General features: G+C 38.2%; 1 protein-coding gene across 7 annotated transcripts in view; it reads left to right on the forward strand.

Moving 5' to 3' along the window:
- ptprr (protein tyrosine phosphatase receptor type R) overlaps nucleotides 1-26072 on the forward strand; it is a 72704-nt gene that overhangs the window by 32590 nt on the left and 14042 nt on the right. Inside the window, exons 1-5 of one of the 7 annotated variants that reach the window (XM_036577039.1) lie at nucleotides 2508-2599; nucleotides 12346-12459; nucleotides 16358-16507; nucleotides 20607-20717; nucleotides 24676-25040. In XM_036577039.1, the coding sequence (XP_036432932.1) occupies nucleotides 2546-2599; nucleotides 12346-12459; nucleotides 16358-16507; nucleotides 20607-20717; nucleotides 24676-25040 (794 nt within the window). In that variant the 5' untranslated portion in view covers nucleotides 2508-2545. Of the gene's footprint in view, nucleotides 1-2507; nucleotides 2600-12345; nucleotides 12460-16357; nucleotides 16508-19841; nucleotides 20200-20234; nucleotides 20253-20585; nucleotides 20718-24675; nucleotides 25041-26072 lie in introns of those variants that run through there. The other 6 variants (XM_036577036.1, XM_036577040.1, XM_036577038.1 and 3 more) reach the window with 6 other exon arrangements.

Below are 26072 nucleotides of genomic sequence, written 5' to 3' on the forward strand. Positions count from 1 at the left end.
TTGAGTTTTATGGAGTCGTGTGAGACCAGCTTCAGCGTAACTGGTACAGAATTCCATGCCAACATCATACTTCTGTCAAACGCTCCTAAAATCCACCCTTTGAATTTGTGTCAGAATTTCTTTGTTTGTTCTGTTATGCCCCTACACATGCTGTAGGCGTGTTCATAGTGCAACCAGGGCAAGTTGGCCTTTTATTGCGCCTCAAACAGACCCTAAAAAGGAATCTTTTGAATTATTAAACCCACACATGGTCTTCATTCATCCTGTTACACCAAACCTCAACCAGGGGTTTATGTCCTATGTCATGCTATTGTGTAATGTATTTAATGCTTATTTGCTGAACTTCAGGCTAAATTTTACTATGAATGAACAATACAGCTGACAATAGGTGTGTGACCGGTGGGCTGTATGCCAAAATAAATGACAAAAGCAATTTGGAGACGTTACTTTACAATACGTTTTTCTTACATTTATGCTATGTATATTATGGATATAACCAGTACTTTTAGAACACAGAACAACTACTTGTTTCATAAAATAGAGAGATTTAAACCATTTAGAAAGAGTGTGTAAACAACAGCAACCAGTATATAGTGATGGCATAAACTGCATAGTAACATATGGCTGATTGGATGTCAGTTCATTATGCAGTTATCTTTAATTATCAGTGTACTTTTTTCATTATGATTTTCATAGAATACTTTATTGCATTTTATTAAAATTATTAAAATATTAAAAAAGAAAAAAGTAAAAGTTTTGCTGTAGCACTGCCATATAAGACTTGGGATGCAAGATGATACTGAAATTATTATAACATCAGCAGATAAATGCTTCAAAATTTGTTGAGTTTGGACAGATGTTTAGATTTGACCAATATCTCAAACTGATATTTGATGACATATTTATTGAGCAAAACACCAACATATCTACACTTTATTCATTTTGCTGAATTTGTAACCATATGCAAATAAATATATTTCTCTGATGTGCTTATCCAGGTAGATGTAATCTCTACATTGAGACTACAAGGCAGTGTGCAGATACATACATAGAAAATTTCAGATAACATCAGTGCCTTCCTATATAAGACACTACACTACAAACACACACACACACACACACACACACACACACATCGTCTAAACCGCTCATCCTTCTGGGTCGCAGTGGGGTGCTGGAGCCTATCCCAGCTGTCATTGGGCGGAAGGCAGAATACACCCTGGACAGGTCGCCAGTCCATCGCAGGGCAGACAGACAGACAGACTATTCACACCTAGGGTCAATTTAGCATGTCCAAGTAGCCGGACCCGGAGGAAACCCACGCAGACACGGGGAGAACATGCAAACTCCACAGAGAAACGACCCTGGTCGCCCGGCCGGGAATTGAACCCAGGCCATTCTTGCTGTGAGGCGACAGCGCTACCCACTGCGCCACCGTGCTGCCCACACTACAAACAATAACACACTAAAGAGGTATAAATGATAGAAGAAGTGATATATGTAGTCCATGAAGCTGGAAGTAAGTATTTTACATTTGGCATTGTTGTTTTGCTGCTGTGTGTTTTCCATTCTAACTTCTTCACAAATGTCAGAAAAATAAAATTTTGTGATATGGTATCATGACAATTTCTTCACGTGTCATGGTTTTATTTTATGCCATATTTCCCTGCCTTACAAGGGTAGCATGTACTGATAGACAGCTGTAACAGTGGCACAGGACGTACACAGCCAAATGACTTTGTTTTCAAATGGCTGCCTGCCTTTGAATTAGACTGAATGCTACATAGTCTGCATTTGTGTTCATGTGTGTCTGTGTGTGTGTGTGGTCATTATCATCTGCAATTTCATTTCTGTAATGTTTCCCTCATCCCCCCCACCCCCCCATCGTGTAGGTGAGTCATTGTGCTAAATCAGTCTCAGTGGGCCTCAGGTTCAGGCAGAAGAGCTTGTCGGCCCACCCGCCACCCACCATCCTCGGCTCCGCGCAGTCCCGCTACCTCCACTTTACGCTATTACCATAATGACTCCAAATTTCCACCACCGCTGTATACAAACCTGTTCTCGCAGCAGGAGCTAGTGGTGCAGAATGCTCATTTGGCTACAAGAAAAGGAGCTCAGAAGCTGCAAACAGAGGGCAAGCGACAAATCTTTGGAACAGAAACAGTGTTGCACTTCACTACAAGAACTGTCAAGCCTTTTTGAGAGTGTGTCAGGGAACAAGAGAGCACTTGAGCAAATTTGAGAAAGACGAAAGACGAAAATCTGTGATTGTTTTCGAGTAGTGCAAGTGCAGTTGATTAGGAGACTTGTTTCTTAGTTTTGCAAAGTGATGTCAGGCCAGAGGGACACCAGAAAACCCTCTCTATGCTGGACACGGAGCAGGCATTCAAGATACTCTACCTGAACATGGTCTCGTTCTGGACACAGGAGTACAGAGGGCAAGATGTTTAGGAGGCTCTCAGCAGGAGATCAGTGTTAAAGATCTGTGGGGATTCGTAGTGCTAAGGGAGCAGGGTCGACTCCAGCTAGTGCCTGGAGTCGCACAATGACAGATGACGAAGGCTCAGCCTGTCTCTGCATCTCCTGGCAGGTCTATCAGGTGAGCCATTTGATAAACATTTCTTTTGAATTTAGTCACTAGACTGAGTTTGTACTTTATGCCTCTGCTGTTCTTGCGGGGTTTCCAGTCCCTGTGGTGTGTCGTTTGTTGTCTGGTAACCGGAGCAACAGCTCAGGGCTTGAAGTGTATTTGTTGTTGGAAAACTCATCTTCTTTTAACTTAGATCACTTCTGCTGTACGTCTTTGTTAGGAGGGTCAGTGACCAAATGTTTTTAAGAATAGTTCACTGAAAAACTGACTGTTACCACCTTTTTGCTATTTTTGTAAATTAATAGTGGCTTGTTATTCAAGAATTCCATTTCACTTCTAATAAGAACCATGTTATTGTTTGTTATTTTATATTAGCACTTTTTATATTCTTGCTGGTTTCATTGTTTTTATTATTTTTATTTATTGTTCTCTGATTTTTTTTTTATTCATATGATCTTAAGTATATACCTTTTCATCTCTTTTTGTCTTTTAATTCTCTGTGAAGCACTTTGAGCTGCATTTATGTATCATATTCCCCATACACTCATGCTTGCATTTATGACCATCAGACACTGCTGGAGTTTAGTAAATAATACAGACATTCACACTACCAGTAGCAGCTGTTGAGCTGCAGACTCTTGGCTGAATGCAAGCAGCAAGGGCAAAATAAGATGCAGCTCATCAACTGTTCCTTTCATATATCTCTCTAACACTCGGTCTCTTGGTAATAACCTGGGCTAACATTAACTCAGACTGTAACTACACAGCAGGAGACGAGGGATTACTGAAAGATGCCTGACTCAACCGTTCAGCTAAAGGGATGACGTTAGCATCTTTTGCACTCTTTGTGTTATGCCTTATCTGCACTTATTTGTGGTTAATTCCTTAAAAAGAATTTCATTTAGTATAATACTCAGTATATGTACCTCCCTTCATAATACTGGTGTTAACAGATTTTAATTGAACATTTTTAACTACTGCTTGTCTACAACATGAACCAATCCAGCAATGTGAAAGTGTTACTTCAGTGGCGCATGTGTACCCATCAGTCAGTGGCGCGGGCACGTCAGAATTTGTTTGTTTTAACTTCTCATTGAGGTCAAATTAAATGCCCTACTCGGGAGGTTTTTCTGTTGTATAAGAAAGCTATTTAGGTGCTGGTTGATTTGCTTAATGTTATTGTCTATTTCTCTGATGACATAAGGCCAAGTGCAGCGAAACAAACTTTTTAACCCATGAGATTAACATTCACTGCTGTGAAACCACAGCAAAGGCAAAAATCTGCACACATCATTGAAGAAATGCACAGTTGTATTCATGCATAGCAAATAATCACAGTGAAATGGTAGAATATTCGGTGCTATTGGTGCTTCTAAAACAAAATTCTGGTAACATTTTTTTTTAAAGAGCCAATGCAACTATTAACAAACTGTCTAGCGGAAGTTGATTCTTGACAGCATTAGGTTTAGGATTAGTACCAGTTAGATTTAGGACTAGAGTTAGGGTTAGTTTTAGGTTTTGGGTTAAAATTGAGGTTAGGTTTAGAGCCAGGGTTGGGGTTGGAAGATAAGTGTCTACAAAGCATCAAAATACAGTGGTACCTTACTTTCTTGTAGAGCATTTTTCAAAATCATTGGTGATCTGATTTACTCATGGTAGCTGCTTTTTAATTTATGGTAACTTCAATTTATGGTAACTTATGGTACTGATGCTATGTTGTTAGTTGATAACAGTTTCTTGCTGTTAACTAAATTAAAAATTGTTTTGCAAACTAGAGTTGATTGTGTGTGTGTGTGTGTGTGTGTGTGTGTGTGTGTGTGTGTTCACAGGGTTATATTAGCTAATCATTGTGTTATTCTGTAGTAAGTGTTACTTCCTGTTATTCACCTCACTTTGGCCATATGCCCAAACACACACTCACTTGTGCTCCTTCTGTCTGTGTTTTGTTCTGTCCTGAGTACACCATGCCATTTCTTGAATAGCAGACACACAGTAACAGTCACAGCTTTTCTTTTTTGTGTAAAAACACATTCTTTCAAATTTATAAACGGATTTACAGAGCAGTGATGCATTTATTTTCTGTGTACATACAGTACTGGACGAAGAGACTACCCTTCATTCATTTATTTTCCAGTGGACATTAAGTACAGGTTACTAATTTTTGAGTGTCAGTTTTTCAAAGAAATCTGCAGGGATATTTTTCCACACCTCCAAAGTTCAGTCTTAGAAGCTGTTTGCATTTTTTGTATCTCACGATCTAAGTAATCACAAATCAAACAAAGACACTGTTGTTATTCTTAGAATAGACTGACCACTCGAGCATCCAGACCTTTCACATTCAGTGATGTTGAGGTCTGGATGCTCGAGTGGCCAGTCTATTCTAAGAATAACAACAGTGTCTTTGTTCGATTTGCAGTTTTTTTTTGTCTGTTTCCTTTTCTCAGCAATGACTTCTTGAGAGCTACACATCCTTTCAGACCCATAGTGTACAGATAAGTATAGATAGTGTTGAGTCGTCTCACAGTGGAAGGATGGACAGAAACACCTGTGGATTTTTTTCAGATCTGAAGCAAGGGTGATTTTCTCCTCTCTCTCAAGGATGAAAACTTTAAGAGCTGTTTATCTGACAGTGACCGTTTTGATGGTCTGCCAGTTCTTGCACAGGTGTTAAAGAGTCCTGTTTTTCTGTATCTTTTAAACTTTTTTTGTATTTCCCTTTTTGGAACTTCAGGTTTTCGCTTCTTTTCCTTTGACTTTCCCTTTCCTTAAGCAAGTTGAATATTTTATATTTAATCTCCTCAGAAATATCGTAAAAAATGAATAACTTGTTCTTAATGGCTATTTTGACTGGAAATAAAATGAAGGGTAGTGTTGTTTTGAAGGGTAGTTTGACTTTTGCATAATACTCTATAAAATTAGATTTATGTTAAGTATAGATTTGATGTGAAGAATCAGCTGAATACCACTAGTAAACCACAAGTTTAAAGTTCAGTTTATTTTTAACTTAGCTTATACTTTTTTCTGTAGGTAGCCTACAGCTGTTTGAAAGAGTATTTAAGTAGCTGCTCCATTTAATTTTTATACAGTTCACATTTATGATTTGCCTTTGTTTTTTCAGTTCCGTTGAAGCAGAAGAAGAAGAGCTGGGCAGTATAACACAATATAATGTAATATCACTATTGTGATAAATTACACAATAGTATGACACATTAAAAATCACTTCCCAACTGCTTGTTTGATTAAAAAGAGAGTATAATTAGTCCAGTTTAATTGGATTTAGTCCAGCACAATGTGTGAAATCTTGAATACAAGAAAATGGATTCATAGTTTTTGATTGTAGTTTTAATAAGTGAGCATAATAGGTTCTGTTTAATTATGCTGTCTGTTGCATACCAGTAGTTGGATTCATAGTTTTTGGTAGTATTTTTAAAAAGAGAGCATTAGTCCTGATGTCAGATAAAATAAATATCATGACACCTTGTTTCTTGTTTTGTGAAAAACGTCCTGAAGTATCGTGATAATACATTTTGCCATGTCACCCAGCTCTGTAAAATATATTAGTATTTTTGTGTAGTACCATTTTTTATGTGTGGTTGTTTTGTCTGATTAACACAATACCATCCACTTTTTTCCTTTTACGACACCGATATTTGTAACTTACATTAGTAAAATTAATAATATTAATATTATGTTATTAGCTGATATTAATAATTTCTTACTGTTGTTAACAGTGATTGTTTATGTAAATATCACTTTTTTAAAAGCAAAGCTTTACAATCAAATAATTATGCCCTCTTTTCCACTGTCGAGCTAAATGGTTCTCAGGTCCGTACTGGGCTGTTCTGCACTGGTCCAGATGTCTGAGACCGGTTACAGTTGCTTTTTCCGTATGTTGTACCGCTAAATCAGAACCAGGAAATACTGAAAAATACAACACAAACGAGTAACTAACTGCTAACAAGCTAATAGCTACTCACACCACCTATCACAAAACATGTTTGATTCCATCTGTCACTCCAGCTCCAGTCTCTCTGCGTGTTCTCAGATTCTTTATCCTCTAAACGGTGGTATTTCAGCATTAGTTACCTAAACAGCCTGTACTGTGGTGGGTTTCATCTGTCACCAGTTAACTTTGTTAGCATTACAGTCGCCAAGCAGAATACAGCTCAAAGCAGCACAGAATCACTTCAACACCAGTCGTTTGAATTTGTGCTCTCAGAAGTTAGTCTCAATACAGTAAACGGGTGTTTTTAATCATGGGTTTGCTAGAACCGAGCCCATACTGTGGTGGGAGGCACTGTACACTCGTGCTAGCTTAGCCTAGCAGTCTACAGTTTAAAGCACGACAGAACAGGTCTGATTTTGGCTTTCTGCCACTGCATTGCCAAGCAATCGACTTTGCTCTCAATGTTATAGTGTACTGTGTCGAGCTGTGTTTGTGTGGAAAAGCCACTAATATTAGAACAGTTACCCCCTGTCCTCAGAACCGTTCGGCCCTGTAGTGGAAAAGAGGCCAGTAGGTCCATGGATTATATGGTACAGATTAGAGCCCCACCAATAAATTGGTGTGCAATATTATCGGCTGATATGAGTTAGTTGCAGATAAATCGGTATCTGCATCTATAACGGCCAATAAATGACAAAAAGGAAATGGAGAGGTGGAAGACAGATTCTTCAACCATGTTGTGAGTGTTGTCTTTGCATAGTTTGTCCGTCAGAGGGCGCTCTGCAAGTGCCCTGTTGGCAACTTGCATTTGGAACGCCACAAATTGCAAGAATTAGCTGAACCGAGTCGAGCAGAGTAACTTTACCCCATGAAAGTGGTTATGAGCGTTCATAGTAAGCTGATAACTGTCACATGATTAAAAATATCCCTATTACATGTTCTCTTAGCCTAGATAAGCCTGGCAACGTTCATGTCATCCATGCCTGCTTTTGCTGCAGTACGTTTAACAGTAGTAGTGGGGAGGCTAAGCTAATGTAGATTTATTTATGAAAACAGTGTGGCAGTTCTAGCAAGTAAACAAACAATGGTTCTATTTTTTCTCCCTAGCTCGTCACTTCTAAAAATTCTCTGGTAGCATTGCATACAGCAGCTTATACACTGTTCATTTCTAAATGACGTTTCCCACAAAGCTAGCTAATGCTGGTTTTGGAAAACAACTAACTTAGGTGAGTGTTTAAAGCATGGCGTTTTACTGCTTAAATAACGAAGCTGAAGTGAAAGGATTTTGTGCAAATAAAATAATAAAATCCACAAGTAAAACATATGAAAATGTCCAAAATATATTGCAGTTACAAATAATGACAGTTAACTTTTCAAAAGGATTACTACTCATTTTCACTCATTCTGATATGAGTGTATTACTTATTTTGCCAGTTTTTGCTTCAGTGCTGATATATTTTTTGCTTCTGGAATCTTTCTTTTGCTTCTGACCTTTAGCACTTTTTAACAGGGGGTGGGGCTTATAAGAGGAAATTCACCTGCACCCTCTATTGATCACCTGGTTTAGAGTGACAGGTGTTCTGAACACGTAACCACTCAGGATGAAGCGCCCCCAGCATGAGCGTTTTATTGATGTCTTGTCATGAGCGATGTTTATCGTATTCCTTATAAATTACTAATGTTACACAAATTTATGGGTCCTGTGTCGACCTGAATAAAATGATATAACTTAATATGGGCGCTGAAAAGCAAACTTAGTTGTTTATAAATGAACAAAGCTGCACCACCTTTCGGGTTTGCAGCTGGTGGTGCTATCTAGCCTAGCAGTGTCCTCTAGGGCTAACTAGGCTAGTCATGCTGACAATTGGACAAAATATCTGAAGTTAGTTCAATGTATTAATGTGAAGACAGTGATTTGGTGCAGCAGCGTTCTGTAAACTAGCGTGCTGAGATAGGACGCCTGTTTCAGTGACCAACACAAGCATTCTGTGGGTAGAAACAACAAAAGACTGGCAGCACAGCCTTCATAACCCCCCAGAACCTACAGTCAAACATAAGAAGTTGACTTGATTTCTTTTGAAGTGATTAAACATTACTGTCTGTCTATCTCATGGTAGCAGTAAGTCGTAGCTGGCAGTAATCAGAGCTATTTTCTGCTCTTAACTGTGTTTATGTTACATCATTGCTGCATTATTTCCCTCGACTCAACACACCTGATTCAGCGCATGAAGGGCCTAATAATCAGTTGTTGAGCTGGATCAGGTGTTTTAATGTAAGGAATAGTTGAAACTGTACGGAGCTGTAGGTCTCTAGAAGCAGGGCTAATAAACCCTGATTTAAACAGTTGCAGAACTCACCTAGTTAGCTCTTTAGCGGACACTGCTACACTAGGTAGCGCCAGGTATCATTTTGACCCCATGATTGTATGTTCACATAAGGCATGAATATACGTTCTGGAAATACAATTTATTTTAAATGAAGCTTTTTGGAAAGCATCTATATCTCTGTAAATGAAATGTCAGTACTAGTGTACCAAATGGCAAATTAAAATGAACTATAGAAATATACCTCCACAGCCCATTTTGAATCCATCATTCACAGTCTGAATAGTTCACAGAACGAATTTGATCGGAAGTCAGCATTATTGTTCTGAGATGCTTTAAGGCGTGTCCTGTTCTAAAAGTGTCTTCGGGGTTATGTCTGTGCCCACAGGAGGTTTATTTATGACTCTGAGGCTTTGTGGGAGTACTTCACATGGTTTCTCAGAAAGAGCTTGCTGCTGAGGCAAAAAACTGCATTCGACAAAGATTTGAGATGATCAAAGTCCTTTTTTGTGTGTGTCTGCTCACACTTTTTTGTTTTCAATGTAGTCTGTGCAAATTTTAAAAGAGGCGCCTCAAGGAGGTGAGAGAAGTTAAGTGCTAGCTGTTGCTGCAGTAGCGTGGGCGAATAGCGTGCACTGCTAGATCTGCTGTGTGACCTCTGATTCTCCCATCTCCTTGGCCTCGGCTTTCTAGCCTCTGCGGCTGCTCATTTCCTTACACCATTTCGCCTTTCAGTCTGGTACAAATGCATTACCACTGTGGTTATCCTTTTCTCTGAAGAAAATTTTAAGTAATTTTTAAAAATGTTGTCTATGTGTATTTCTGTGTATTCTGTGGTTTGTTGTGGATAGTACAGTACTACAGTATCTGCCATAAATGTGCACTATGTAAGGTTACAATTACTAAGCAATATTTTTATAATCATATAATTATACAGCCATATTTTTAGGGGAGGGAGAAGATTTTTCCCCATTTTTGACAGTGATCCTAGCTGCATAAACAGGCAGGTTTGTGCATCAGTGAACTGAACTTTACATTCTGTGTAGGTATGTATATTGCTGCCCCTTACATGTTTTATGGCATCAGAGGTTTTTAAAATGGAGTTGCATTGTGGGGATGGTGGTCATGAGGAAGCAGCGCAAATGTAATGCCAATCCAATGCAAAAATATGTTTTTTTTCTTGTTCATGAGAGCGCAGAAAAATGAAGTGCGTTTTAGTTCAGAAGATCAAAATGTGGCCTTTCCCACCAGCCTTGCACGGCAAGCACAGTCATGCATGTGCCGTCACCATGCTTAAAGCATTTTAATGTATATTTTTTGCTGCTCACTGAAAGTTACGTCCCCCTAGAAGCATATACAGAACAGTCCTGTTGCAACAAGGGTTGAAACACAAAAGCATTGCAGAAATGTTTGGTGCTGCTGCTGTGCTAAAACTGGCTTGCGGTATTTTAATTTGTGCTGTTGATATTTTATGTTCATTGACTGTATGTAGATAGTATGCATGTGACAGTATGTAGTAGGCTAACCAAAATTAACCAAAGCAGTGTTGTTAATTTTCCACCGCAACAGCCCTAAATGGCCAAATTTGTAGATCCATTGGCTCCCAATGGAATTGCCATCGTCATGCCGAAATCAGCGGTGTTGACAGCTAAGTACGGAGATGGCCAGCCAACTCAGCTACTTAACAATACAGACCAGAACAGGTTTAAATTAGCCAAGTAATATGAAACTAAATATTGATTTAAATCTATTAATATGTTCATACAGCTAAACACAGAACAAAGGTGTGTTCTCATTATTTTATCATCATACCTAATAACAATTTTTTTATTCTCTACGTGGACTGAATGTTACTTCACAAAATATCTGTTGGGTCTCATGACAAATGTGGCCTCTACAGGTGTGTCCTTGGGAAGATTTGTACTCTACCATGGTAGCGATAGCTAGCAACCTTGCTAACCTGGTCGCTAGCAAGCTAGCAACATAGGTTTACTTGCTAAACTTAGCAGATAGCAAGCATCACATATTTAAACACTCTAAACAAGTAACTATATAAATTAACTGTTAACACATTTTCATCTAAATTAAACCAAAGCTTATATGTACAGCATATATATATATATATATATATATATATATATATATATATATATATATATATATATAGTCTAATTACAGATAATAAAAAGAACGGAAACCAGCTAAAAAGAGCTTGTTAACAGCTGTGCTGTCAAATTTTTCACTTGGTTGCATTTGATAGGCACAAATGTCAAAGCTGTCAATTACACAGGGAAACTGGTTCAGGATAGCCTACTTTTAACATTGGTTAATGTTTAGCTTGTACATTTGGGATGCATTCAGATTTGGCATGTTTTGTATGATTAAAACAAACCCTGGTGTGATTGCTCTGTTAATGTTGTGCATTAGAGCAAGTGAAAACACTGCTAGCTGGTTGATCTTGGTTCACTCTAAAACAAACTCTGATGCAGTTCATTTGATGTACGAACGCAATTAAGACCAAATACGTCCAAACAGAGCCGTCATTTTTGCTCTGCATGCTTTCTTTGGTATGTGGAAAAGATGAGTTTCTGACACTGTTTTGACACATGCATGTGTTTCTCATCTCTTCATAAGTTCTGAATCTGTAGTTATAGAAAAGATGGTTATGGCTTTAAAATGAGACTGAGGCATGTTTGAAGTCATAAAATATTCGATATATACGTTTTACTGCACACATACTTTTAGCATTTGTTAGAGTATACATAGTTAAACGGAGACAAGTTTATTTTGACTAACTATTGACTAGCTAGTTAGTGTGATCTCCTTTATTTGCATTTATTTCAGAGAACAGATGCCTTATTCATTCCATCAAAGAAAAGGGACCCACTTAGCACCGCGTACACTGTTACACCACTATCACACTGGCATTACCGCACTGCTAACAATGGTCCACCAGCCAAATAATGTCTGGTCAGTGGTTGTCCTATGGTGGTTCTGTTGATGTACAAGGTAGAGGGGACTGATAAACTATGTAATAACAGATGTTGTAATTCATTTCATTTCATCTCTGGAAAGTATTTTTTTTTTCCCCTCTAAGGTTAAACTATTAAAATGCTAACAGAGTGACGACCAGTTAGTATTGTCGCATTTGATTAATGCTAACTGGCCACATTAACCATTTTGTTCGGAGTTTTCCTTTAAATGCAGAGACACAAATGGGTGAAGCAGCTGGTGGGTGGCGTTTTTCTCAACAGCTATTCGGGCCTTGCACACTGACACGGCTCCCTCAGTAGCCCCCGACAGGCTCCATTTGTGACATTTGGTGAGAGCAGGGCTCGTTTCTATGGTGACGCATCTCCATCTTTCTCTCTCTTTCTGTGTCTCTCGCTGCATCTCTTTCTGCTATCTCTATATTTCTGTCTCTGCCTCTGTCTATCGCTGTCTCTTCCTGTCACTCTCGCTGCTTATCTTACTCTCCCTCTCAGGCTCTGCAGGTGGATGTACGGCGTTTAAATGTAACTCTTCTGCGTTCATTTCGTGAGGGTGTGGCCGCTGCACTGGACATTTCACCCAAACAAGTGCACATCAACCGCCTAAATGTAAGAACAGTTGATGGACTAAACCTGTTTGCACCAGTCATCAAATCAGTTTTTTTGCTTTGATCTTTTAAAATGCTTCCAGTGATGTCTGTCTGATTTATTAGTTTTAATCTGAAGTTTATTGTTAAATATTCAGTAACAATTTTCATATACTCATATAATGACACACCTCATTGTTGTATACTGCATGCTATTACAAATTGTAGGTCTTACTGAAGGGTCAGTCTTGTTGCACAACAGAGGCTAGTGTCATCTGCTTTTTATTACGTTACACATTTGTGTCAGTAAGTTTAATAGAAAGTGTAAGCTTAACTGAAGTTTACTTTACCATAGCATAACAAAGTTCTAGTTCTGAAAGTAAAGGCATACAGAACACAGCTATGAAGACTGAAAACTGGTTGTGCAATTTTATGAATAAGTGCATGTTTGAGCATGTCTTGTGATTGCTTCTTTGGACTTACCAAAGATGTCATGTTAGGTTCTGATTGTGTCATTTGTTTCTCTGTCTGTCTAAGTTTGCATTTCACTAATGTCCTCTGTTTTCTTAAGGAATACATTGCAACTAATGCAGCAATACTTTGAAGGGCATTTCTGCTGATATTTATGCATTTTTGCCTAATTCAGTTATTGATATGTAAACAAAGTCACTGAGAGTGGTATGATGTGAAATGGTTCATTGTACAGAAACTAACCCACTCAGATTCTTTACAGTGTTAGTGACAGAAACCAGGAGTACTGATGTCTACAACACAAATATAGCCATTTTACTTAATATCCAGGACAATCAATGGACCTTCACATTTCTTCTAAATCTTTTATATGTAATATTGATGATGGCAAAACAGTGGTAAATGCCAAAAATGAAAAATAAAAGCCAAAAGCGTATGTCAAAACTGTCATAAACAACCTATCAAGCACCATGCAGTGTGTTTGTAAACATTTTATGTAGTAGCTGTCTGTGAAGTAGCTTTTAGAGGCGTTGAAGTCCTCAGATGCCTGGTTCCTATCACCAAGTTTTCAAACAACTGTGGCTCGATAAGTTTGTCTGGAATGGCTCACTTCGTATTAAATTACTCTGAATGACTCTTTAGAACTTTGCACTGTTGAATTATGCATAAAATTTTGAAAAATCAGTAGATTTCTCCTTTATGCATTGCTTGTAACACAGATTTTCCCACTCTTCTGTATTTTTCTTCTACCACCAGGCAATATAAAGATATGTCAATTGGATACATTGTGTTGTGGATAAAGGAGTTGGGCTGTGTGCCTTCAGTCAGTCTTTTTATTTAACATTAGCCTTGGCATTGAATTAGGGACCCTTAAATGGTTTCACAACCATCCTCTTATCTCTGTCACTGAGCTTTAACTTTTCAACCACTGTTCTTCCTGTGGTAGCTTTTCCGCTTTCAAAATGTGCTGTACATTTTCCCCTTCATCTCTTCAGGTTTGGTCTTGCATTTGTTCACAGTGTGTTTTTTTTGTAATGTTATGTGTACATGTTTATATGTTTTTAATTGTTATTTAGTGAATTAAAAAGTTTGGGCACACCTGATTGAATGTATGCTTTTCATAATGACCAAATGTACCAAAATTTAGCTGATTACTGTCTCAATTAATGCCTTGGGTTTGAATACATCATAACATCTTTGTAATTATCTAAGGTTTGAATAATTCATTATAAATAAATTCATTTTTTTACGTTGGAGCCATAGTTTGACCTGATTTGGTAGAATGGTCCATATATCATTTTCTCAGATAACTAAGACTTTTGTACAGTAGGGTTTTCAAAAACAAGAAGTTTCTAAAAGAGACGGTGCCTATGTGCACATTTACAGTTTTCCATAACAATAATGTTGAATTAAACTCTGGTTACAATAAAACACCAACTAGTAGTTTTAATTGTATGTGTTTTATTTAATAGTTTTGATGTGTTATTTGAAAATATAGAAAACAGTAAAACTAGGGAAAACTTCTATAAGTTGATGTGTTCAAAGTTTTGAGTGATAGCTACTTGATTACAGCGCTGCGAAGTATTTGCCCCTTCCCAATTTTTTTTTTTTTTTGCATATTTGTCACACATAAATGTTTCAGATCATCAAACTGTGCCAAAAATGCTGTTCAGCCCTACCTGGCCCTATGTGAAAAAGTAATTGCCCCCTTAGCTACTAAATCACCCAGTTAACCAAATACAACTGACTGTTGTGTTCAATTTCACCAGCCACACCCAGGCATCATTACTGCCTAACCTGTTGAAACTAAACACCGCTTAAATAGAACCTGTCCTGCAACGTGAAGCGGGCTAGAAGGTCTCAAAAAGCAGCACATAATGCCACGTTCTAAAGAGATTAAAATACAGATGCAAAAAAAGTAATTTAAATCTATTAGTCTGGAAAAGGTTACAAAGCCATTGCTAATGCTTTGGGACTCCAGAGAAACATCTAAAGAACTGCAGGCCTCACGTGCCTCAGGGAAGGTCAGTGTATACAATTCCCAATAAGAAAGACACTGGGCAAAATACTATCTATGGGAAAGTTGCAATACAAACCACTGCTGACAAAAAAGAACACAAGCACTCATCTCACGTTGACCAAAAAAAATCTAGATGGACCCCCAGGACTTTTGGGATAATATTCTGTGGACTGAGTCAAAGGTGGAACTTTTTGGAAGACATGGGTCCTGTCTAGGGATGCATGTTCCAAATCAGTCTTCATTGAAATCATCCAATATCAATTCATTGAGACCCGAGATTGATCTTTAAAATTAGCCTTTTTTTCCTCCGTGTATGTGTAAATCTTTAACCCCTTTAAATCTTGCTTGACCAGCCATGAAACCAACCTGAAAGCAGATGTCTGGTAACATTTTGGATTCTAAAACCATCACTGTAGTAAAGAGCTGGACAAAAGCAAAGCCGTATGTAAGTTGTGCAACATGGAGGTGAAATATTGTAGGAATACCACAACTATGAGAAACCTAACGCGACACCACCCTGATATTCAAAAAATGCCAGACTCCAAACAACCTGCACTAGAGAAGGCATTTGCAATGAAATTACCTTCAAGTCCTCCCCTGTGCCAAAAATTACTGAGGCTCTAGTAACTTCTATATGTAAGGATATACATCCACAGTCAAACATGGTGGTGGTAGTGTGATGCTCTGGGGCTGCTTTGCTTCAAAGTCTGATGACTTGTCATAATTGATGGAACCATGAATTCTGCTCTCTGTCAGAAAATCTGCCAGTACATGATCTAAAACTCAAGCGTAGTTGGGTTATGCAGTAGGACAATGATTCGAAGCACACAAGCAAGTCCACCTCTGAATGGCTCAAAAAAAAACAAAATTAAGGTTTTGTCATGGCCGAGTCAAAGTCAAAGCCTGACTTGAATCCCATTGAGATTGTGGCAAGACCTTAAACGGGCAGTTCATGCCCGAAAACCCTCTATTGTAGCTGAATTAAAACAATTCTGCAAGAGTGGGTCAAAATTCATTCACAGCAATGTAAAAGACTCAAGTTATTGCACATGTTCGATTGCAGTTGTTACTGCCAAGGGTGGCACAATCAGTTGTTAGGTTTGGGAGCAATTACTTTTTCACATGGCTGATATAGGTTTGAATAAATCTTTATCTTCAATAAATGAAATGATACATTAAAAGTAACATTTTGTGTTTACTCGTGTTGCCTTTATCTTTTATTAAAATTAGTTGAATGATCTGAAAAGTTTAAATGTGATAAATTAGCAAAAACAGAAGGAATCGGGTGAGGGGCAAAGTGTCTTTGTTTATTTTTTGGTATTTTTTATTTGACTATCTTTTTTCAGTTTTTACCTCATTCAGTAAGATTAATGCTAACGATTATTGTTAGCAGTATTTTTACCTTCTTATTGCTTCTTCCATTACTCAGGAGCAGAAGAATGGCATCGAGCTGTATGTGTCATCTGACAGAATGGGGACATCTGAGCCTGTGTCTTCAGAGGAAGTGATACGCTCACTCAACATCAACACACTCCACCGTAGCCTCAGACCCTTTGGCATCACTGAGATCTCCTCTGAGGTGTGTTTGAAGCTCGTCGCTGATTTGCACTTGACAAACGCAGCTCTTTTTCATCCCAGCGCCCTGACCAGCCCTGCTGCTCTCATCTCTCCCATTCTGTTGTGTTTGAGAGTGCCAATGTTGATAAAAGAAAGTGGCAAAAGCTCCTATTAAAAGGGAATTCCATTTTTTAACACTTCTGCGTAATTCAGTGGTTGAGATGTAAATATTGCCCTCAGAGTGGTTTGATGTGAAATGCTCTATTCTAGAGAAACTTACTGACTCTGATTTCTTTGCAGTGGTGATGATAGGAACCAACGCAAATACATCCATTTATTGTACTGTCTAAAATGGGCAGTGAACCTGCATGTGAGTTTTTATGTGGAATATTTATAATGGTAAAATAGTGGTAAATCTGAAAAAAAAATATTTTTGTGGGGGACTGCTTTGCTTGGGGACTCGGTACCTCTTCACCATGAATTTATTTTTAAAAATATGTTTTAGGCCAAAATCTTCAAAACTATTCTAAAAGTGTCTCAAACATCAGCGTATTCATGTGAGGGAAGATTTAGAGGCATTACACTCTTCAGACGTCTGGTTCCTATCACCACCATTGTGAGCAATTCTGACTCTAGAATGGAGCATTTCACATCAAACCACTATGAATAACTTCGTTTACATCTTAATCATTTAATTATGGCGAAATTTAGAAAAAGCAATGGTGTTCCCCTTTACATATTTGATGACAGTATTTCTTGCGACAGTCACAAATTTCAACTGTGCCTTAAGTGTCTTGACTTATTCGTGTTTGTCCTGTATTTCAGATGAAACCTAGTTTTTCCAGTACTGGAACATTGGGCTGATTATGCATTGTGCACACTGGTGTGCTTCACATATATGTATAATCTCCAATCAGATCAACTCTTTGTAATACAGGTAATTAGAGGTAATTTGCTATGCAAAATCTAGCCAGTTATATGTCCTGACAAGACTGTGAGTGCATGGAACACTGACAAAGCTCCAAAGTTCCATGTTATCCAAGTCTGTGGTTATTGATTTACCACCGGTACACTCCTATGTTGTGTTTGACAGTCCTTGTTAGATTCCATTAGATAACCGTTAAATAAGTTTTCATTTTTCACACAAATGTTACATATATCCACTGGGATGGACCAATGCCAGCTTGTTTGCTGTGTTCACATGTTATCAGAAATGTGCTGGTTGGTGATATGTCACTACTTGGAAGTGGAGTTTACCACTTGTATTTATGTCTTTGCAGCTTTTTTTATATCAAAAATCAACTTCCACAGTAAAAAAAATAAATAAAAGAAAAGTTTCAGACAAAAATATGTAATTCAGTAAATGTAATCACATGCAAATTTTCCTCACCCCCTCTGAGTCATATTGGACCAGGAACTGCAAGTCTCCTTACTTTTGGCTGTTTAGGTCTTAAAGAAGGTCAAGCTAGTGGTCCAGTCAGCACCGCACTGGTAAAACAAGGTTTCCTCCATGCTAGCTTGAAATACAAATTAACAGTTTCCTTTGTACATTTGTAACATGCCCGCAGAGGCCAGGATGAAGCTTGAATCACCTTTCAAAAGGGAGCTGGTAGAGTTTTTATAGTCCAATTAGTAATCCTTCAGATAAAAAGAAAGCTTCTTCAGTCGTCCTTCTGAAGCATTGTAAATTGCAAAAGCAAGATATTTTTGTGTATATATACATATACACACACACACACACACACACTGCTTTAACTGTCTGTTAAAGTATATATATATATATATATATATATATATATATATATATATATATATATATGTGTATATATATATATATATATATGTATGTATATATGTATATATATATATATATATATGTATATATATATATATATATATATATATGTATGTGTGTGTGTGTGTGTGTGTGTGTGTATATATATGACTAAAGCAAAAGTAACATTTATTTGGCTGCAGTTGTGGCTGTTGAACGACATGAAGCTGAGCCCAAGCTGCTTTCAGTTGCTTGTTTACCCACAGAGAGCCAAATAGCCACCACAGAGATGAAAAACAGAGACAGAGATAGCAGGCAAACTAAGACATGATGTCTGTAAGACGTGAACGGCCATAAATCAGCACTACAACAGTTATTTCTTTCGTGATCAAACTTCAACTTTTTTTTGCAGTGCAATATGGACTTCACTATTTATTCGGTAAACCAGCTAATGAAAACATGTCGTTAAACAAAGATTTTAACAGATAGATGTCTTTAACGTATTTGACTATCATTGCTGCTATCCAGGTAAGCAAAAATCCAGTCAGACTCTGACATAACGTTACAGTTTATCTGTCTCTTGGCATATTTCATGCATCCATCGTAAAAAAGGGATGTATAAATATGTAAAACTTATTTTCACAAATCAAAAACTAGAATATTTTGAATGACATATATAAAACATGCTATATAAAATGATCTATTGAAAGAGAAATTCCACCAGTTTCTCAAATTTCTGCATAATTTAATGGTTGAGTTGTAGAAGAAAACCATTCAAGGTGGATTGATGTGACATGGTGCATCGTAGAAAATGTTCATAGTGGTGGTGATACAATGCAAATATAGTCATTTTATTTACTATCCAAAACCTCCAATGAACACGTGTTTCCTGAATTTTTATACGCAACGTTCATAATGGCAAAATAGTGGTAAATTTAAAACAGTAGGTTTTCTTTGGGGATTGTTTTGCCATACAACGCCCTACTTCTTTGCCGTGAATGTATTTAAAATAAAATATTTTAGGCCAAAACTTTTGTAAAACTATGTTTTAGTAATCAGGCAGCATGCTTTTATAACATATTAACATATTTTATAATAACTTGCTGTGATGCAGCTTTTAGAGGCTTTTAACTCTTCAGACGTCTGGCCCCCCTCACCACCACTGTGCACAATTCTGACTCTAGAACGGAGCATTTCACAAAGCTCAGAGTGACTGTTTACATTTTAATGCTATGTTATTTACTTATGCAGGTGGAATTCCTTTTAAAGTCAGGTTAATTATTAAATGTGAATATTACACGTGAATAAATACCAGTGAGTAGCCTGTAAATGCTGCTTGAGCCCTGCACAGAACTGAACTGCAACTTTTTAGTACCATTTTCAGTGGTGAGTAATGTGCTTGATCTCTTTCCAGTGTACATTATCTTACATTGCCGTAAGCTGGAAAGCACAGTTGTGTCCAGCGAAATAAGCAAAACTTCATGCTTTTGAGAAGATCTAGAGCTGTCATTTTGGAAAGTCTGGGTTTTGAGTAGGCCAATCAGCCCTAATTAATAGCTGCAGAGCAATGGTGGTGTGGGCGAACGGCAGTGCGTGTGTGCTTCTTTTCTGCTCTCTTCCGGGGTTCATCTCAGTATGCATGTGTGTGTGTGTGTGTGGTGTGGGGGTGTGTTTGCAGGTTACTGTGTTTTTGTTTTAGGGGCAGGTTAAGTTGTGTGCGTCTATGTGGGTTGCGTGTGGGCAGGCCTATGGGAGGAGCTTGCTGCCTCTCTCACTTGGAGCAATGTCAGAGTAGATTTGCCTCTCGAGTGCTGCACTCGTTAATCCTCGCATCACCTGCGAATTCAGACAGCACACACACGTTTGTAGCGCTTGGATGCAAGTCTGGACTAGTGGGGGGTGGAGCATGTCTTAGACTTTGTTGGACGCTGCTGTTACAGGTGAGCCGGGAGAAGACGGCCACTGAGGGAACTGTACATCAGGCTAGCTGCCTGTGATTTTTTTATCATGTTGTAGGAATACTCCAGCATTTTTCAGCCTATCCCATCTGTAGTATTGGGCTAATTACGTCAATATTTCTCTTCACTTAGGAAAGAACAGAAAATCTGTTGACTTAAAACACACTCATAATAGAAGCCAGTGGTCAGGTGCTGCTCCATGACTTCTCTTATCAGCATGTTTTGAGTCACAAAGTGGCTTTTCTGTCCTTTTACTAAGTACAGGGACGCTTGTCAAAATTATTGTCCAATCGTACAAAACAGATGCAGCAGATTTAAGTGCTGGATGATTCCTTTAATTGTCTCCTTCTCTGTCTTTTCTGTCTCAGTCTTTTTTCTCTCTCTGACAGAAGAATGTGCTTCATGGGCAGCATGAGCGGGACAACGTGTGGAGCAAAGAGGGCTTCTACGCCGTGGTCATCTTCCTCACCGTCTTCATCATCATTGTCACCTGTTTAATGGTAGGTCTCTCTCTTTCTCACACGTTCTCGCTCAGCTACACAGTAAGCTGACTGATTCATCTTAATGAGGATTGAAGGTTAGGTCAGCTGATTATACTGCCTTCTAGAAGTCTGTGTGTGAGTGCGTTTGTGTGTGTATGTGTGTAATGTTGCGGCCCTCAAGTAGTTGCCTAAGACGCTGAGTATCCGCCCACGCTTTGCACCTCAACCACTTCCTGCTTCACATGAATAATACATGCCTGCCTTAGAGGACGCTCAAACATTTGCAGGCTCTTGGCTCAAATCTAAAACCCTGCTCTAGAGGGATTTCACCGATATTCATATTTGCACTTAGACGATTTAGAAAATCATGTTAGAGGCCATCGCAGACGGCTTGGAGTCTTATGAAGCAGCGTCACCTGAAGACAAAAAAGAAGGAAAGGAGAGCTAGTAAAGACAGTATGGACTAGTACAGAATAGCAGGACAGTTAAACAGAAGGGCTGAGTTAGTGAAGACAAGATGGTGCGAGTCACAGTCACAGAGGGGGCCTGAGAGTGAGAGAGTGAGAGAGAGTGAGAGACAACGGAAGCGAAAGAGAGAAAAAGGAAATGAGCAGCACTGTCTGAAAAGAGAGAGAGAGGAAGTTAGTGGTAGTGTCCCTTCTTCCTCTGTGGTGTTGATACGCTTTTGGCGTGCCTCAGACGCCCCGAGAGGATCAGCGCTCGCACCTCTCTCTCTCTCTCAGTCTCTCTTGCACCGAAACGGCCTGCGCTGATTGGTGGATCTTCGCTCTCGCTGGCACTGTAAGTCCATCTTAACGGGCCTGGGCAATGACATCACTTCCACCGGCCCGCTCACCTGCCCCGACTGGCCAAGGAGCTTAAAGGAGCGATTAGCCCGTTAAGTTGTAAGCCATTCAAAGTGAGTTGGGAGCCTAAAGCTAGGCTTAGGTTAGGGAGGTGTGTGGGGTGTTTGCCTCTGTGTGTTTTGACAGTTGAGAGTATTTCCGGTCAGTGAAACACTGAGAGAAAAAGGAATGTTGATCGACCAATTGAAGAATCCACCAGTTTTTTGAAAGTGACAAAAGTTATCATTATTCATGCATTATTATGTGTACTGTTAGATACCTATACATAGTATGCATAGTGATGTATATAGCTTAGTATGGCTTATTTATGTTAAAAGTGAAGTATAATATATGTGTGTTATTATGGCTTATTTATGTCAAACATAAAAATAAATATCAAAAGTGAAGTATAAAAATAAATATTGTTTTATATGGCTTATGTACATCAAAAGTGAGGTACAGTAATATATAAATGGGTTGTCATGGCTTATCTGTGTCAAAAGTGAGTCATGTATTATCCGTGTCGCGCAAAAGCATTATGTTTATTTTTGTCGTTTTTTACCTTTATGAATAATGTCAAAAGTACAATTACTCTTTGCATTGTTTTAAAGTTTCATAATGCAGTTACCAAAATTGAAATCAGTCCAAAATGACTTGGAAAAAAATCATGTTCCATTGACTTCCGTTACAATCGAAGGATGCTTTTTCCTCCTCCTGTAAAGTTACCATTTTGGAGGTACAAGGTTTTGTTCTGGCAGCAACAATGTTTGGTTCATCATGGCATTCAAAGTTTAATTGTGAGAAACAACCTGAAATCTCCTGCACAGCTGTGTAGCACTTCTATATGCCTTTCAGAAGTAGGACCTTCATCCACTGTTTTACCATGAGTCTCAATTCTCTTGATGATTAAATGATGATTAGTAATGCTGGGTTATTTGTAGTGACCGAACTGCACATTATTTTTTTGCATGTCAGCAGTGTGATTACAAAAATGTTTCACATCTCTTACTGAAAAAAGCTCAGTTAGCTAGTAGGAGATTGATAGGAGTACATAAACAGAAAAAAATGATCAAAGCCAAATTTGATCACTTCAATAATCATTTAAAATAGAGGAATTTCTGTGTTCCACGCAAAGTTGTGAGAGCTTCTTGTGAATGCTTGCAACACTGCAGGTCTTGCCTCAACAGACCGTGGGAGGAAAGAAGTACTGAAATCTTTTGAGCTTGCGCTGATGTGGAAGTAGTCTGCTAGAAAATGACTCAATTAAAAGTTCTGAATAAGCCTCCAAAATTCTGCAAATCCATGACTGAAGAAATTTTATATTGACGTAAAATGACCCTTCATTCATATTATTTATGGCTTTACTGAGAGACAGTTTACCGTAATTAATTGCAGCTTTGTGAAAGATTATGCTGACAATATCCTTTGACATGTCAAGTTGGAACAGTCTTTGCAAACGATATATTCAGTTGTAAGGGTTTCTGTACGAAAGTAGAGCATTGGATCTTTCAAAATGTGGTAGTTAAAGTAGACAAAACAAATCCACCAGCTGTCTGAACTGAAGTACAGTATAATAATCACATAACATTCTGTGATATAAAAAAAGCTTCTCTAGCTTTTTTGTTAAAAATATAAGAAATAAGAAAAAATAGAACAGCATTGAAATAGAAAAAAAATAAAATTTCTTTAAGTTTAAAAAACTGCTACACTGACATGCACAGAAGACATGCTTCTGGTCTTTTGGCCTTCATTAACATACGGTTTTACATACAGCTTGTTTTCTTCCATCACTTTAATACCGTTCATCATTTAACCATGTTTTCCCCTTTGTTGTTATCCCTTATGAAAAGAAAGCATCATGTGTGTGTTCTGATTCACAGTAGTGATCAACAGAATCTCTCTTTTTATTTATTTTCTATTGTGTCATGTCTTGCGTTACCACAAGATGGAGACAGCTTTTTCACTTTTGACATTTATTCGACATTCATCTACAAAGGTTCATCACTTTTGTTTTTATTGGTCATCTCACACTTTCAATTCTTACTTTCTTTCTTTTCTTTCTTTCTTTCTTTTTATTTATTTATTTATTTATTAGATATTTTTCTGTCTAGACTGCTTCAATACAACGTTTACTGCTCAGGGTGCTGAAAGTTTGGACAGGTTGTGCTCTGAAAGGCTGCAGTGCAGCTGTACTGTTTTAAAATAGTTTTATGCAAAGGTTTGGGTGCCCCGGGTCTAATTACATATTTTATTAATTTTCTAAGTGAAAAATCAGTTAACACATCCTCCACAGACAACACACTTCTGCACATTTTAATGCACAGTCACTGTTTATTTGCTGAATATAACACATTAGGGAAAAAATGTAACCTAAATTATGGGCTGTACAAAAGTTATGGCATACTTGTGCACTAAAATAAATAAATGACAAATTTAAATGTGTTCCTTGTAGAGGATGTGTTAACTTATTTTTACTTAGAAAATCAGCAGAAGTTTGGAATCACTTATTATAAAATTTTGTTAGGTACAGTGTAGACTTAATTCTTATAAAATGGACACCAGAGGGTATTTTTACATGTTTTATTCAGTATTTAAATGATTTTTAACTTCCTCAACATTTACTTTTATTTCTATCATATGACAAATTGTTATTTATGAAAGTAGACACAAGGACATCACTACAACAGTTAAAGTAGTAGTTGCAGCCGGCTTGAAGCTCAAATCATGTTCGTGCTATAGATAAATTATGTCACACAGTTTCTGAAACCACATAAACAAGTGTGTTAGATATTACTTACCAATTCAGCTAAGTTAAAAGAGATTTAACAGTGAAAAGTAATTTTTTTTTAATTAAAAAAGTGAAAAATGACAAATCAGTAATGAGAATTGGGATAAAAAAAGGCAAAAAAAATCAAAGTTTAACGCTTATTATTAATTATGATTATTTATTTTTCTTCTTCTTGTTCTTCATCTTCTTCTTCTTCTTCTTCTTCTTCTTCTTATTATTATTATTATTATTATTATTATTATTATCATTACCAAACTTTAGCATCTTTCTTCTTTAACATCAAGATCTAGAGTTTAGAGGTAGAGAAGTTCTCCAACACTGTCTGTTCTCATTCTCTCTTTAGGTGCTTTATCGTCTGAAAGAGAAGGTTGAGTATTCAGACCGGCAGCTGAAGGGGCCAAGTGTGCCTGGTCGGGACGTTCACTTGGCACCGATTGCAGTGTATGGAGCTCAGCCGCCCCTGAGCCTGACCAGCAGCATGGTGCAGGCCGCTCCAGCCCCCAAGCCTGCCTGCACCACAGTTACCCTTGCCACCCCTGACACGACCCCCAGCCATAACTCTAGCAACCCAGCCACACACACTAACACCACAGTCTCTGTCCCCCAGCCACACAGCCCACCCTGCCCTGCCGTGACTGACGTCAAACCTTGCCTGTCCTCCAGCCCTTCTCCTTTCAAGATGAAGCCCGCCGCTGGCCTGCAGGAGAGGTGAGTGGCCCATTCACTGTATTCCATGTTTCTTGTGCCATATCTGGGCTTTCATGACACCTTCAGCAAAACAGTGTGGATCACTTAGTGAACAGAAAGAGCTAGAGCTTTTAGTGATGCTATGTTATGCTTTGAGATGGCTCATAACATAAACAGCACAACACTTACTTGTTGGCTACATTCAGGCCCATGCATTTTGGGGGGCAGGGGCTCAACATAAACATGAATTAAACTTAATAGAATTTACATAATATTGTCATCGCTCTGATCATAAGAGACCATGCAATGAGCAAGTTTAGTGTTAAAAGTTTAACACAGCCAAAAGTGCTAACATTATTGGCTATACTGGGATTTGATGCAGTGCTTTCTTAATGAGATTATCTGCAGATTATTGGTTAGATACAGCACTGTGGTGATGGGTCGGATTTACTGAGGAGAACCATAGGCAGTCGGTACTGCGCCGGTGGAGATGCCCAAGAGCAATAAATCTTGTAGAACCAAAGCCAACCCACAGGCTGAGCCCCATCTCACTGTAACAAATTTCAAAGAATGGCGGAAGCAGTAAAAAATATAGTTATATAGTTATTATACATACCAACTAAGAGGGGCAGACTGTGGGAAAGGGGGCAGGGGCTCAAACCCTCCATGGGGTCTGTCTGTGCACAAACTAAATTAGCTGTTCAGACATTGAACATGTCTTGAGTGATTGACTACATTTGGCGTAAAGGGAAAAATTGTGTTAAACCTTTCCAGTAAGTGCTGTCACATTAACACTCTTGATATCCGTTCTGGTTTTAAACCTTCATCTTTAATTATGAGCACTTAACAACATGCACTGACTTCGCTCCGAGGGAGTAAGTAAGCTTATATATTTTCTCTGTTTTAGAGTATATAACACGTCCATGTTTTATATTATAGACCCCTATTCTTACATAAGGTCTTGTTATTTTAGGGAGGTGCCGCTAAAGCTCTTTGGCCTGTAGCCTTTAATAATGAGTGGGGTCAGGTGTGAATATGGTGTACGTGTGGACC

The sequence above is a fragment of the Colossoma macropomum genome, unplaced genomic scaffold (genome assembly GCF_904425465.1).
Source record: "Colossoma macropomum unplaced genomic scaffold, Colossoma_macropomum, whole genome shotgun sequence".
Classification (NCBI taxonomy): Eukaryota; Metazoa; Chordata; class Actinopteri; order Characiformes; family Serrasalmidae; genus Colossoma; species Colossoma macropomum.